This window comes from Sarcophilus harrisii, chromosome 3 (assembly GCF_902635505.1).
Source record: "Sarcophilus harrisii chromosome 3, mSarHar1.11, whole genome shotgun sequence".
NCBI lineage: Eukaryota > Metazoa > Chordata > Mammalia > Dasyuromorphia > Dasyuridae > Sarcophilus > Sarcophilus harrisii.
This window is the reverse complement of record NC_045428.1, coordinates 239,513,555-239,528,750: the sequence shown is the minus strand read 5'-3', so window position 1 is coordinate 239,528,750 and position 15,196 is coordinate 239,513,555. Positions and strand designations below refer to the sequence as shown.

General features: G+C 33.2%; 1 protein-coding gene across 4 annotated transcripts in view; it reads right to left on the bottom strand.

Moving 5' to 3' along the window:
- DYRK1A (dual specificity tyrosine phosphorylation regulated kinase 1A) overlaps nt 1–15,196 on the bottom strand; it is a 195,445-nt gene that overhangs the window by 47,981 nt on the left and 132,268 nt on the right. For 3 of the 4 annotated variants that reach the window (XM_031959275.1, XM_031959274.1, XM_012544339.2), the window contains 2 exons: nt 7,342–7,461; nt 5,678–5,866 (listed from right to left, as the gene is read on the bottom strand). In XM_031959275.1, coding sequence (XP_031815135.1) covers nt 5,678–5,866; nt 7,342–7,461 — 309 coding nt within the window. The remainder of the gene's footprint in view (nt 1–5,677; nt 5,867–7,341; nt 7,462–15,196) is intronic. The other variant, XM_031959276.1, reaches the window with a different exon arrangement.

Sequence of the window (15,196 nt, the reverse complement as noted above, 5' to 3'; positions counted from 1 at the left end):
GTTCTTAATTCATTAGACCTTCTATAGCACCAATGTAATCAATGACATGAGGAAATATATAAGGTTGCAGCCAGTGGTTTGGGCTGGTGCAAGTAAACTATTCAATCATTCCAGACAGATCTACTGCCAGAAAACAGGACCTCATCTATTGATAATTTCATTGAGACAGACAGCTCTGGTCTATTTAATATTTTTCCAATTCTTTTTGTTTTGGGAGATTCTTTTAAGGACTTTGATGATCAAGGCGGAAATAGAAATCTCAATTTCAATATCTGTTCTGAATGGCAACTTTCATTATGATACCTAAGTCCTTTCTAGTCACCAGCTGCCCTGACAATATTATCACCAAACTTTTGCAAAAACAAACCCAAGGGATCAATTTGGAGAGCCCAAAGCAAATGTGGTGATAATGTCTCTTTTACATCTTTAAAGGTCTCAATACACCTTTAACTTCATTAGCGTCAAACTTAAGACAGCATGACAATAATGAACAAAGACCCAGCATGGATACCATGAGAGTTTCTAGAGTAGATGATCCTAGATTTGGAATAATTGGAAAAGAACGCACCTTTATTACTTATGGAGGAAAAAAATCTTTTCATAACAAGCCTGCAGTAAGTAGAGAAAGTATTAATATTGTCATTTTATCGATGGGGAAATTGATATGCCCGGTCCCAAAGGTAACAGTAGAGCTCAAGTGAAAGTTTTTGGATGGGGCTTTTGATCATCACTGGAACAAAGAAGTCTGGTCCAATCTCACTGTTAAGAGGAATACTTCATAATATCCCTAAAAATTCCCCAAAAGTTAGTACCTGGAAATTAACAACAAATTACTAAGAGCTGAATAGAGCTATTAAGGCAATTATTGAAGCTATTCCTGAACTTGTCAACACAATGGGCCAGATAACCCATCCCCAGTGTAGTGAGTTGGAATCAATGGAATCATTTTCCCCAATGTCTTCTATATTTGACTAGGTATAGTCAAGAACAGTTGCTTGCTCTTAAGTGGGAAAGAGTTCAATATACTTTCATCATTCTTCCCCTCATTTGAGTCCCTCATATTGCTGGCTTAGTGGTAAATATCTGAAAAACATACTATTTCATGACAGCACAAACTTCCAAAATTACATTAATGGTGTAATTTTGATATTGGCAAAGAGCATTTAAGCAGATGGTGGCTCAAGAAACAAGTACTGAAAATTAACCCCTCCCCCCCCACCAAATAAATTCAGGACCTAGATCATTCAAATGCAAATGAAGCCTAGAGACTTAATGGTCACTTCAGGTTATGGAAAATGTCTATTTCCTATATAGGTATTTTAATAAACTCCAATTACTCACTCTCTCACAAATCTATTCCTGCTGAGTAAAAACAAGAACAGATAATAGACATATAAGATGACTCAAGGAGGGTTGAGTCTTTCCTGCTGGGTCCTTATAATTTTGTGAGGACCTATATTCTTAGAGACTTTAATTTATAAGGATGAGGCTGAGTGGAACTTGAGGGTATAACAAAACATTCCTCAAGTAATCATTCACAATATTACATTTGAAAAGCAACTGCTTACTTATTATTGAGATTAGCTGGATAGTTGATGGAATCAATATTATTACACTTCATCTACAGGTGCCCATTATGAATAAGTTCAATAATGCAAGATAAGTTCTCCTACAAGATGGATTGTGATGTTGCCCAAAGAGTTGAAGACTTCTAGTCTCTATTTTAATTCTGTTTGCCAAATAGTCCTTAAATCTAGGAACTGAGGGGCATGTTTCTGATTAATTTATATCTGGTTCTGCTCATTATGAGAAAGAGATACAAAAGTCAATCTTAACAGGCAAATATACAATAGCCAAGGACAAATTCAGGGATAAGAATAAAAGCAAATAATTCCAATGAGTCAAGTTGTAAACTGAGGGTCTTGGAGGATGAGGCCACCAAGGCTTTTATCTATACTGATTCCGAGTAAAACAGATATGGGTTTGGTTGGATGGTCTAGGGCCTGGATAGAATTGTACTGGACAATGAAAATTTTAAAAACAAAACAAAATAAAAGTTTCTAGGATAAGGACTGATGGCAGAATTTTGTTGATGCCTGAAATAGTAGAGATGAGGTCTATCATTCAGATGGACACAGGGACCATGACGCTATTTTGTAGTATATGAGGAGACTATAAACTTCTCTTAACCAAAATAAAACAGCCATTTCTTCAGAGTGCCAATCAAAGTGTTATGATTCCATGTACCAGGTAAAAGAAGGAACACTGAATATGTGGTGATATGGGCTGAGTCGCAATATTAAAAAGCTCTGGAACAAGTTATATCCAAGAGGCCTGCAATTTCTAAGCTATTTTAAGTCAGATGATTAGGACCTATAATGAGGAATAAGGACAATGTAGAAGGGATTATCAATTCTTCAGCAGAACAAAGATTCTACTAAATGCAAAAGAGTTGATACCAGGCCTCATCATGAGTCAGTTAGTCTTAGTAACGACCAGTATGGGTGCTATATTAAGCACTGGGAATTCAAAGAAAGATAAATAACAGACTGCCTCTTTCTCTTAGGAACTCAGTCTAATAGGAGAAACAACATGAAAACAATTACATACAAACAAGCTACATACAGAATAAACAAGAAAGAAAATCAACAGAGTAAAGACATTGGAATTAAGAGAGATCTGAAAAAGCTTCTTGTAGAAGGTAGAATAAATAAGAGTGTCCTGTACTAGGTAGTGAAGCATCAAGGATGATATCTAGGTTTCAAGCCTAGGATGGTGGTACTGAGTGTCTTTTTCCTTCACTCCAGGCCCAACTCTTTATTCACAGCAAACAGAGTCAGTGATCAAAATATATAAAAGGCTTTTAGAAGGTGAGAGAATCGCTTAGGCTACATGCCAAAGCTTCAAATACCTGAAGATCTATTTACTAACAAAGGAGGGGAGTACCGTTTTATATTTATGCGTCCCTTAATATAAAATTATTAAGTAATAAAGCCTATTCTCAATTTGATTTTTATCATCCACAAATGTTTATTGTATCTTGAACCCTGAACCTGTCAGACTGGTCTATTTTAAGCCTGGCCTCCAAAAATAATGGATGACTATTTTTTTTGCTACATTAGAAAATGCGTCTTCTAATACACATTAGGCAAAATGGCCTTCAGCATCCCTAATAATTTGAGTTTCAGTGACAATATAAGCTCTGCAGTAGGGCTCAATTCTAATCTATTACCAAAGCCTTTTGAATCCAGTTGTTTTTTTTTTAAACTAAACTATGCTGCCATCTCTATCCTTTTTTCCTCTTGATCTAAAGACTAATTTAGTTGTAGACAGAAATTAAATGGTAAGGCTGCATCCTAATTTCAAATAATCTAGTTTATCTTTAAAACTTAGGCATTTAAAATAGGTCATGAAATTAAAACATTTATGAAAAAGTGAGTCATCAAAATCAAAAAGAAATTTTCTAATGAAAAATTGTAAAAAATTCAATTGTAAGAGGTTTAAAAAAAAAGATTCAAATCTTACATTTCCTCACCCAACTTTAGTCTAATTCCAGTTAAATGATATTAAAAATGACAATGTAATGATGGAAGTTTAATTAAAGATAAGTACAGAGCTAGGCAAAAATTAGTTAATGAATAAAAAAAAGTTAAGAAAAATTCTTTTTAAAATCACAATAATAGGGGCAGCTAGGTGGTCAGTGGATGAAGCACCAGTCCTGAGTTCAGGAGGACCCCTGAGTTCGAATCTGGTCTCAGACACTTAACCCTACCTGTGTGATCTAGGCAAGTCATTTAACCCCAATTGCCTAACCCAAAAAGAAAAAAAAAAAGATCACACTAATAATAACTTTTTATGTTTCTAATTTTTAAATCACAAAGTATTTGCAAATATGATTTTTTATGGAAAAAAGGATTAAAGGAGTACATAGAACTAGATAACAGAGAAAACACCAATTATATATTCTCTCTCTCTTTTTTTTTTCCTGAGGCAATTGGGGTTAAGTGACTTGCCCAGGGTCACACAGCTAAGAAGTGTTGTGTCTCAGACCAGATTCAAACTCGGGTCCTCCTGACTTCAGGGCTGGTGCTCTATCCACTACACCACCTAGCTGCCCCTTAAATTCTCTTATAACAAACTCTAAATACCAAATAAAAAGAAAGATAAGTGTTTTATGCTTATTTTCGTTCCTTGTATTTCCACAAATCAATCTCAAATCTATATTATCATGTCTACTATACAAAGGGATGGTTTAACATATAATCTATATCAGGCTGATTACTATTTCAACAGATGGAGAAATAAAGGAAAGAAGGAATAGAATTTGGAACCTAAAACTTATTAAAAACAAATTTTTAAATCATTTTTTACTTGTAATGTTGTTATTTTAAAAACATATCAAAAAATAGTTTGTAAATGAAAAAGGTAAGATGAAAGCAAAATTACTGACCTTGAACAACTTTCATGTTAATTTTGAAAGGCTTTAACAAACTTTACCAACAAGAATAGTAAGTGCTATAACTCAATTTTTAATTAAAAAATTTATCTTAAATTATTTGAAAAAAGAACAAAGGAATGGTTTAATGGAAGCAGGAAACTGTTAGATTTTATGTATAGTCTTTCATTAGAACAATTCAAAGAAGTAGAATACAGAGAATGTGTGTTGCAGTGCCATTAACTTGTTCATTGTTCAAGATTCTGATGCAAAGATGGGTTTTTGAAGGGAAAATTTAAGAAAGATTAAATTAGGCAATATCGCAATGAAAATGTAGAAATATTAGAAATAAATTATCAAGAAATGAAAATATAATTCAATTTTCTAATTTTCCAATAGATAATTAAAATTCAGTCAATTCTCTAATCTACCTATATTATTTTTAAAACTGACCATTAAAAAATGGAAAAAGTTGACCTACACATAGTTAAATGAGCATAATGACATTCAAAATTATCTGAATGGCACAGTCTGCACTAAACTGAACCTTAATTATATTTCTTACATATAATTATTTCATTCTTCATAAGGTAGAAGGTAAGACATCAAACTTGAAAGCAATAGTAAACAAAATGAAAGCAAAAGAAGAAATTTAAAATACAGGATAGCTACAGACTGAGATTATTCCTCTGGTTTTTCTTTGACATGTGAGATTTTACCTTTATAATTTTCCAGGGGATAGTAAAAGATTCATTCTTGTCATTTAAAATATCTTTCAAACTTGAAATTGATTTATTCCACGTAGGTTAACAAATTTCCTCTTCAATATAGGTGATTATCTTCTTGAAAATTCTAATTTTCAAAAGTTGTCTGGCTCAAAGTTTAAAGGACTTACTCAGGGTCACACATCCACTATGTCAAATGTGGAACTTAAACCGATAGCTGTCTGATGTTGGCTCTCTTTTTACTACACCAATCTAGTTCTCATAACAGATATGATAAGCCAACTACAAGAATCCCAACAAGCTGATATATGACTCTGCTACATGTATGTCTACTATAAAATAAATTCTCTACAGAAGAAATATGATCTCTTATAACTCCCAAGCCTCATTAATTACTGAATATATAAACATCAAGTACTCACAAAAAGAAAAATGTTTCTTGTGATGCTTTAGTCTTTATTTTAAAAGCTAAACTATCCTTCTAATCCAAACAATTTAACAATTTTTATTGAATTACCTGTCCAAAGGAACCCTTTCCTATTAAAGAGTCAATTTCATAACGATCCATCCATTTTTCCCCATTTTTTACAATATAATCATAGTTATCATCATCGTAGCCATCATTGTAAACTTTCCGCTCCTTCTTATGACTAGAATCATCTCCTTGGCCCTGTTGATGTCTTCGCTTCTTTTTTGCATAGTAAACCTGAAATTCAAGACATATAATTATATTTTTACATTTCTAAGTATGCAAATAATTTAGATAATAGATTACAAGTATTTGGGGAGGAGAGTTCAATTGCCAACACTAATGGAATTATGTACCACATAGTCATTCCTTTTTGAAACATTAAAATGCTTACTCTATTCCTTATGCTAAGGAAGTTAAAAGTTTAAATTAGATATGATTTCTGCACTCATTGAGGCTATACCCTATTCAAAATAAATGCAGTAAATACCCTTAACTGCTATTTTTCTTATAAATTACCAAGACAAAAGAAAATGCAAAGAAGCATTTGCAAAAACAAATCATCTGGGGCAGCTAGGTGGATAGCTACCAGCCCTGAAGTCAGGGCGACCCAAGTTCAAATCTTGTCTCAGACACTTAATACTTCCTAGCTGTGTGACCCTGGGCAAGTCACTTAAACCCAAATGCTTCACCAAAATAAATAAATAAATAAATAAATAAATAAATAAATAAATAAATGAAACAGCTTACACTATTGTCACAAAAATCAGATGAATATTATAATACTTGATGCTTTCTAAATAAAAACTAAATTATTGTGAGAAAATATATAAAATATTTCTGTAGTCAAAAATAATTAAAATTACTATTTTTCAGATTTATTAATAAAAGCCAAGAAATTCGCACAGAAAACAATAATGAATGCAAAGTCATTTATTTCTCTCTCTTTTTTTAAAGTTTCATATTTATTTTTATCATACTTTATTGCCATAATAATTCATCAGCAACCCATTCAAAATGTCATAAATGTACAACTATCACCTCCTCTAACCACACTGATACATGCCTTTCTTCATTCCTCTACTTCAAAACTCAGGAGGTGGTTGGCTTTTCATACAAATAAATTATAGGACTAAATTCTGAGTGTAAAAGGAAACACAAATACATACATTTTCTTAAAGGAAATTCATTCAATAACTAATTACCAGTTAGGATTAAGATAGAGAGCAAACTGACATTATGCTCCAAAGCTATCTTTGACAGAATCTAAAGTAGGTAACAGTATCTGACAATACCTAACAGATATTATCTGAAAAAATCAAAATATAGGTAGAAATATTGCTAGGATCATAGATTTGGAACTGGAATAGACCTCAGAAGTAGTTCAATCTATGCCAATTAAAATAAAGATGAGCCAAGTGAAAGCCAGGGATGACACATTATTGTCCAAGGAATAAACTAATTTTTAAACTCTAATTTTCTGACTCCAGAAGAAGTGTTTATTCCCCCACTCTAATATAGTGTCTTCCATAACTTAAATATTAAGTTTTTTAAATCCATGGAATAACTGTTATTCTTTACTAAGGCCTTCGAATTCATCATCAATATGATAATGAGGGAAAACATTATTATTCACAAAATGGTTTTCTGCATAGCTTTCAACCTCTTTACCAGAATCATTTTTGTATAAAATAAACAATTTACTTGCTTACCTCATTAATATGTTTGTATGTTTTGATCAAGTCAACAGAGAGTTTCCTCAAAGGAGCAGTTGCTGGATCACGGAAGGTTTGGGGCATCCGTCTCTGTAACATGACAATATCAGGTATCACCTTAAATAGACAGAAAAGACTAGTACTTTTAACTAAACTACATTAAACTGTATCTATAATTAAAAATTAAAATTCCAATATAAAAGAAATAATGTATGTGCATGTATATATGAATGAGAAAAAATATTATTTTGCTATTATATTAACATCCAATTATTCAATTGGGATTAAAGTCTTTTCTCCTTTATTTCCTCATTTAGGGCCTCAGTCCCTATAGGTCAGTCAGTCATTGTCTGAAGAACATGGCAGTTTGATGAAGATATCCCTAATTCTCAGGGAACTGCAAAGAAAATCTTTGTTATGTTTAGAGGGTAAACACAATCTAATTTAGGTGAATTCTTGGCCCAGGGAACCAAGTCCCTGCCCCCTACTACAAGTGGCTAAGTCTCATGATCAAATCACTGTTTTCAGCAGTAAGAGCTAAATGCTTCTAGCCCACCTCCTCATCAAATGTCCACAAATCAGGGTTGATTTCTTCTGTCTGGGGCATTCTCTTTTGCAAAGACTTTAAAGAATTCATTGTCTCCATGGTTTGTCTTTGGTTACCAAAGGAAAAAAAAAGCCACCACTGACCATCAATCTGTTGATTATTAACTAGTCTAATTAACAAATCATTCATTACCCAGAAATACTATTGGGGTTTTTCACTCATCACAAATAGAAATATACAGATATTTTCCAAGGCAATCATCATTTAATTAAATGCAGTCATTTAGATTTATTAGCTGAACATCTCTATGGCTAACTGCAACAACCCTGCAGCATGTATCCAAGTCTTTACAGCTAAGATACTATGGAATTGTTATGGACTTCCTGCATAGTAAGAGCAACATCTTCTTTTGGCTTAAATCCCTGAATAAGATAATAGTCTAGCATCAGCTGGCATAAGAGAAACTTATTACAGAGACTCAAGCAATTCCGTGACACGGTATTTACCAACTCTACAATACAGTGATGTAGTTCGTTCTAAAACTTCCTTGCCTATGATTGAATATGAATTTCTTGTCAAAGATAATTGCTTGGCTGAGGAAAAAAATTTTTCTATCAAATCTGTAATTAGGCTGCCTGTTATCTAAGACATACAGAGAAATAATCCTAATTATGGAGGAACAAAAAGCTCTTCCTCAATGGCTAACTGATTAGCAACAATTCCCAAAAAAACATGGTAAACAATAAGTAAATAAAATATTGTTATAAATAAGAGAAATTCAAATCAAATAACAACAAAAAAATTGAAGAGCCAACATTAAAGGAATTACAAAAAGACAAGAATATAATATATTGTTGGCAGAGCTATGATCATTCTAAAGAGTCATTTTGGAATTAAACTAAGATTACTAAAAGGTTCACTCTTTGACTCAGAAATCTCACAGTTAGGCCGGTAATCTAAATAGACCAAAATATTTATAGCTACATGCTTAAATAAAGAAATGGAAACAGATTAGATGTCCAATGACTTAGAAAGAGGTAAACATTGTAAATACATTCATGTAATGGAAAATTATTTCACACAATGACTGAAGAATACAAACCAATATCGGGGGGAAAAATCATATACATTAATATAAAATTAAATAAGAACTGGAGAGGAATAAAAACAATAATTTCAATGACATAAATGGAAACAACAACAAAAAAAAGAAACTGAATGTTGTATAATCATAATAAGTTTGACGCCAAAAGAGAAAGGAGAAAATATATCTCCCTGTCTTCTTTGCAGAGGTAGGGACCATGAATGAGGGAATATTTCATACATAGATTTAGGTAATATCTTGGTTAAGTTTTACAGAACTAATTTTTTTTCTTCTTGTTAATATTTGTTAAAGAAGATGGATCTATGGGGAAAAAAAAGAGTAGGAAGAGCAACATATTTAGAAATTAGGCAGAAATGAAAAGTGTCAATAAAAGTTTTTGTTTTTTTTTTTTAATATAGTGTATAGATATCTGGTTTCCAAAACAGAAAGATAGATATTGGCTTCCAACCAAAAATTTTTAATTAACAGCATTAATACATTATTTTATTATTATTTTTTTTATTTAATAGCCTTTTATTTACAGGATATATACATGGGTAACTTTACAGCATTAACAATTGCCAAGCCTCTTGTTCCAATTTTTCACCTCTTACCCCCCCACCCCCTCCCCTAGATGGCAGGATGACCTGTAGATGTTAAATATATTAAAATATAAATTAGATACACAATAAGTATACATGACCAAAACGTTATTTTGCTGTTAATACATTATTTTAATAAAATGATACTTGACATTTTGAAATGGTAATTGATAACAAGGCTTTCTACAGAAAGCCACTTGACAAATTTCAAGAGCCCATTAATCTGAGGCAGTTAGATGGCACAGATTATAGAGCACCCACCCTGAAGTCAAGAGGATTTAGATTCAAATCCAGCCTCAGACACTAGCTATGTCACCCTGGGTGGGTCACTTAATCCCAACTAATTTACCTTCCCCTCCTCCCAAAAAGGCCTATCAATCAGAAAATGACTAAGGGAGGATTGGGAAAGGCATACAATCTTATATGCAGGTGTTTCTAGTCTAAAATTCACCTCTTTTGTTACTAAAGCATGAAAATTTTCTTGCTGTTTATGAAAATGGGTCCAGTTTCCATTTTATCAATACTATTCCTGCTATTTTGTGCTACTCTTTGTGCTAAGGATGAAGATGCCATTTCAACCACAACTGAAAAGATTGAACTGATGAGAAGAGAAAGACATTGCTCTGGTTCTCTCACTTTTACCCAGGGTTTTAGAAATAGAGCTAGGCAGTCCCTCTTTTGGTTTCACATTATTTGTTCTGTTCCAGGCATCAGGAATGATTCCTATGGACCCAGTTGTTTGAGCCATTATGACCTTAGAGGCAAGATTTTAGAAAGGATGATGTAGCCAGCCAACCAATCATAGAAGCCTTGAAATGGGAAGGTGACTAGGAATTGGAAGTGGGATTATGATCTATGAGTTGTGAACTAAATTGTGAACCTAGGTCTCTTCCCCCCTTCCCTGAAGCTGAAGTGATACAAATGTATTGGAGGAATAACACTACTCCAACTATTAGTGGCTAGTTAATGAAACTAGGTAAAGGAAAGCATTCCTTATATTTAAGAGGAATGGCATAATTGGGGGCTACAGTCATTTGCAGAATCCAGATACCCTCAATCTGTCTTAAAGATCATGGAGAATTCTGGGGGTGGATTGAAATCTAATCTTATAGGCAGTAAGAGCCATGGTATTCTGTTATATATGGAACCTTGTCTGAGATAAAATCAGATCTTTACATTAGTGACTACATCTAGAGAGATTCTCTGCCCAAGACTTTATTCTCGATATCCTAGATCACTAGATATAAGAGAAAAATGGTGGTTTTTTCCAGGCTATAAATATACAGTGGATTTTTTTTTCCTGGTATGTGTTCTCTCACAAGTGAGTTCCATTAGTATGATTTTGCAAACTTTTTATTTCTGATAAACTGAGACATTTTAAAATGTTTTTAATGTATTGATATTTTCTGATATGCACTGAGTCTTGTATAAGTACCTGCATAGTATTTAGAATTATAAGATTGCTCAAGTCTGGTAAGTAATGTTTATATTCAGGAATGAAACAAGGTTGCCCATTATCACCACTATTATTCAATACAATACTAAAAACGTTAGCTTTGACAATAAGAGAAGAAAAAGAAATTAAAGGAATTAGAGTAGGTAATAAGGAAATAAAACTATCACCTATGCAGATGATGTGATGGTATATTTACAGAGTCCTAGAATCAATTAAAAAACTACTAAAAAACAATTAACAATTTTAACAAAGTTGCAGGATATAAATTAACTACAAATAAACATCGACATTTCTTTTACCAACAAAACTCAGCAGCAAGATACAGAAAGAGAAATTCCATATAAAGTAAGTATAAATAATATAAAATGCCAATATACCTACCCAAGACATAGTCAGAAACTAAATAATTTGAACACAATTCCAAAACACATTTCATAAAAATAAAGCTACATCTAAACATTGGGAAAATATTAAATGCTCATATGTAGGCCAAGCTAATATAAGGAAAATAACAATTCTACCTAAATTAATCTCTTTGTTCAGTGCCATATTAATCAAACCACCAAAAAATTACTTCACAAAGTTAGAAAAAAAAATTTACCTGGAAGAAGCAAAGGTCAAGAATATCAAAGGACCTAATTTAAAAAAAAAAAGCTGCCCTGGCCATACCAGACTTAAACTTATATTATAAAGCAGCAGTCAACAAAACCATTTAGTACTAGTTAAGAAACAGAGTGGTATATTGGTGAATTAGATTGGGTAAATAAGACACACTGGTCAATGACTACAGTAATCTAGTGTTTCATAAAGTCAGACACTCCAGTTTCTGGAAAACTGGAAAAATAGTATGGGAGAAACTAGGAACCGACTAACATCTAACATGCTATACCAAGAAAAGATCAAAATGGGTTCATGATTTACACATAAAGGGTGATACTATAAGTAAGTTAGGAGAGCAAGGGATAGTCTATCTTTACTTAATAAAGTAAAACTATTATAGTTTTGCTGTCTATTTCTTATTAAAGTAAAACTATTATAGTTTTGCTATCTATTTCTTCTTGCAGCTCTCTTAATTTCTCTTTTAAAAATTTAGATGCTACACCACTTGGTGCATATATGTTTAATATTGACAATGCTTCATAATTTATGGCCCTCAACAGAATGTGCATAGAAACATAGCATTTTCACTTTTTTTTGTTTGCTTTTCTCATGGATTTTCCCTTTGGGTCTAATTTTCCTTGCATAATATAACAAATATGAAAATATGTTTAAGTGAATTGGACATATTTAATCAATATCAGATTTCTTGCTGTATTAGGGAGAGGGCAAGTAAAAGAAGTATGAAGAAAAACCTAGACCACAGTCTTAGAAAAATGAATGTTGAAAACTATCTTTATATATATTTGGAAATTAAGATACCATTAAAATTTTTGAAAAATTAAATTTAAAAAATGTTTTAAAGAAATGTTCATATTGGTGTTTTTGCACTTAAACAGAACTGTGATAGGAAAATATTCCACAAATTCTTAAGGTAAAGAGTAAATTGCCTGAACCTCTTATATGAATTATCTAAGAGAATGACCCCTGAAAAATGTTAGCATGCCCTGTGCAGAAAGGGACATTTTCTGTGCATCTACCAAGTGAATGCCTTAAGCACTAAAGGAATCTTTGGAAGATGTTCTACCCATGATAGTTTCCATTTGAGAAAGAAGACAGTTAAATTGACTTCAGCTCCCAAACTGCCACAGAGATAGTTTCATATAGTTTGAAAAATTCAGCCTAGATCAGATTTCTGGTCAAGACAGAAGTCAGTTTACTTTACTCTTTCTTCTTCTAATAGACTGACAAAGTCCCTAGAAAGACTAAGGCTAAGCACGCAGAAAAAATTTAAATTCTTTAAAATGCTTTGCATTCTGTTGACTTTTTTGGGAAATTCTGAGAAATGTTTCTTGTTCTATGAAACTACAAAATTCTGGATTTAGCGATAATTGTGATTTTCATCTGTACAACTGAAATGTGACAATGTAACATTGACTGTTTTGAGACTTTACTATATGGCACTGTGAAAGAAGTAAAAGGACATTGGTTATGCCTCCCCAGAGATCAAAGAAATAAACTGAATTTGGGTCAAGGACTATGTATAAGAAAAAGAAAAAGAAAGACTGCATACCTGAATATATGCTAGAATGACAAATTTTAAACAGTGGGAAATGTGTAACCCAGGTTTCTTTGGGCATTTCTGAAGTAAATGCTTCTATGTAAAAGCTTTTAAAAATAAAACAAAACACTATTTGAAGTTAATCTCCCTCAGATTACCATGCATTCAGGCACACACATAGGAAACTGCGTGTGCATGTGAGTGCACGTGCATGTGCGCACACACACACACACACACACACGTGTATTTTCATAAATCCTTAGGGTTTGTTTTGCTTACTTCCTTTCCTACTGTTATTCTTCCTTTTCCTTTTTCTCTGTTGAATGAAAAGTTTCTCTAAATTTATGTATTCTACTTTCCTTTGACAAATTCAAGTAAGAGAAAGATATGAGTATCAGTCACACTCCCTTGTACTCCTCTTCATTTGTAAAGATGGCTACTTTTCATAATCTGATTATGTGAAATAATTGTCCCGACCTTCTTCCACCTTTTCCTCCCTTTCATTTCCCTCAAGTATATTTTGCTCCCCCTCCCTTTCTAAATGGAAAGATCATTATGACTTATCAGAATCTTTTCCATACCTTTCATCTAATTAGACTCTCTCTAAGACCTGTGGTAATAACAGAATTCAGAGGGGACATACAAGACATAATTTAATCCTTTATCATTTTTGATGTTTCTCTTAAATCATGTATTTGAACTTCAAAAAGTTTCTTCCCAGCTCTGGTATTTTCATCAAAAATGCTAGTTAGCCATCTAGTTCATTAAAAATTCACTTTGACACCTTGCAGAATTGTTGGAATCTTTACAAACTGTTAAGCCATTAGAGTTGATAGAGACAATAATTATCTAATTTGGCATGGTTCAATATGATTGATTTGATCTTAGAAGGAGATATTTTGGGCCAGAACTTGAAACAAGTTCTATTTCTGTTTCTGTACTAAGCTTCTGTACTAAGTACAACTGATAAAAACGATGCTTGTGTTCACACCTTTAGAGAGCTCATAAGTATCTAAGTACTCAATGGAGTTCACACGTTTGGGAGATTTCAGGCTTAGTATGAGACATCCGAATTCACACCTCCCTTAGGGCCAGAGAGCACTCTGGGAGATAACCCAGAATCCCTCTCTCTCCAGAAGGAGGAGTTAACCTTTGGGAGATCATATATATATATATATATACACACACACACACACATATATACACACACACACATATATACACACACACACACACACACACACACACAAAGCTCCTAGAGCTGGGGGGGGTTTTACTTGGGAACAGTCCCAGGGGTCGGAGAGGAGCACTCTGGGAGGAAGCCCACAAGCCCTATCTTCGAGGCAAGAGAGGTTCATTGCATCTTCTACCTTGGTGCTGGCTGGAGTCGGAAGGACAAACCTTTGGATTTGGAGACATTCATAGGGAGCTCTTGGAACCAAGCAGAGAGATAGGCCTCTGAGCTAACCAGGCTATATTAAAGGACACAATAAAAGATCTAAACTTTTATCACCTGGCTGTGTTTTGGAAAAAGAACACCACACAGAATTATAGCCAGTTTTTCTGGGTAAATACATCTTGGCTGGAAACCTATACCGCCTGCCTTATGCAATATGTTAAGCCCTTCACTTCTCCGCCCCCCCCCCCCCCCCAATCTTTATCATGGTGCTTGGTAAATCATGTGTGATTTTTGACTGTGGCTTCTTTCCTTCTGATTTCTTGCAGTATTTTTTCTTTTGAAACTTTTGACTTTGACTATAATGTTCCTAGGGGCTTTCATTTTGGGATTTCTTTTAAGTGATGACAAACAGATTCTTTCTATTTCTACTCTGCTCTTCTGTTCTTAGAAGTCTAGGAAGTTTTCTTTAAAGATTTCTTGAAATAAGATAACTAGGCTCTTGTTTCTGGTGTGACTTTCAGGTAAGACAATGAATCTTAATTTTTTTCTCCTTGATTTGTTTTAACCACACACTATTAAATACACCACACATTCTTTTGCCTTTTT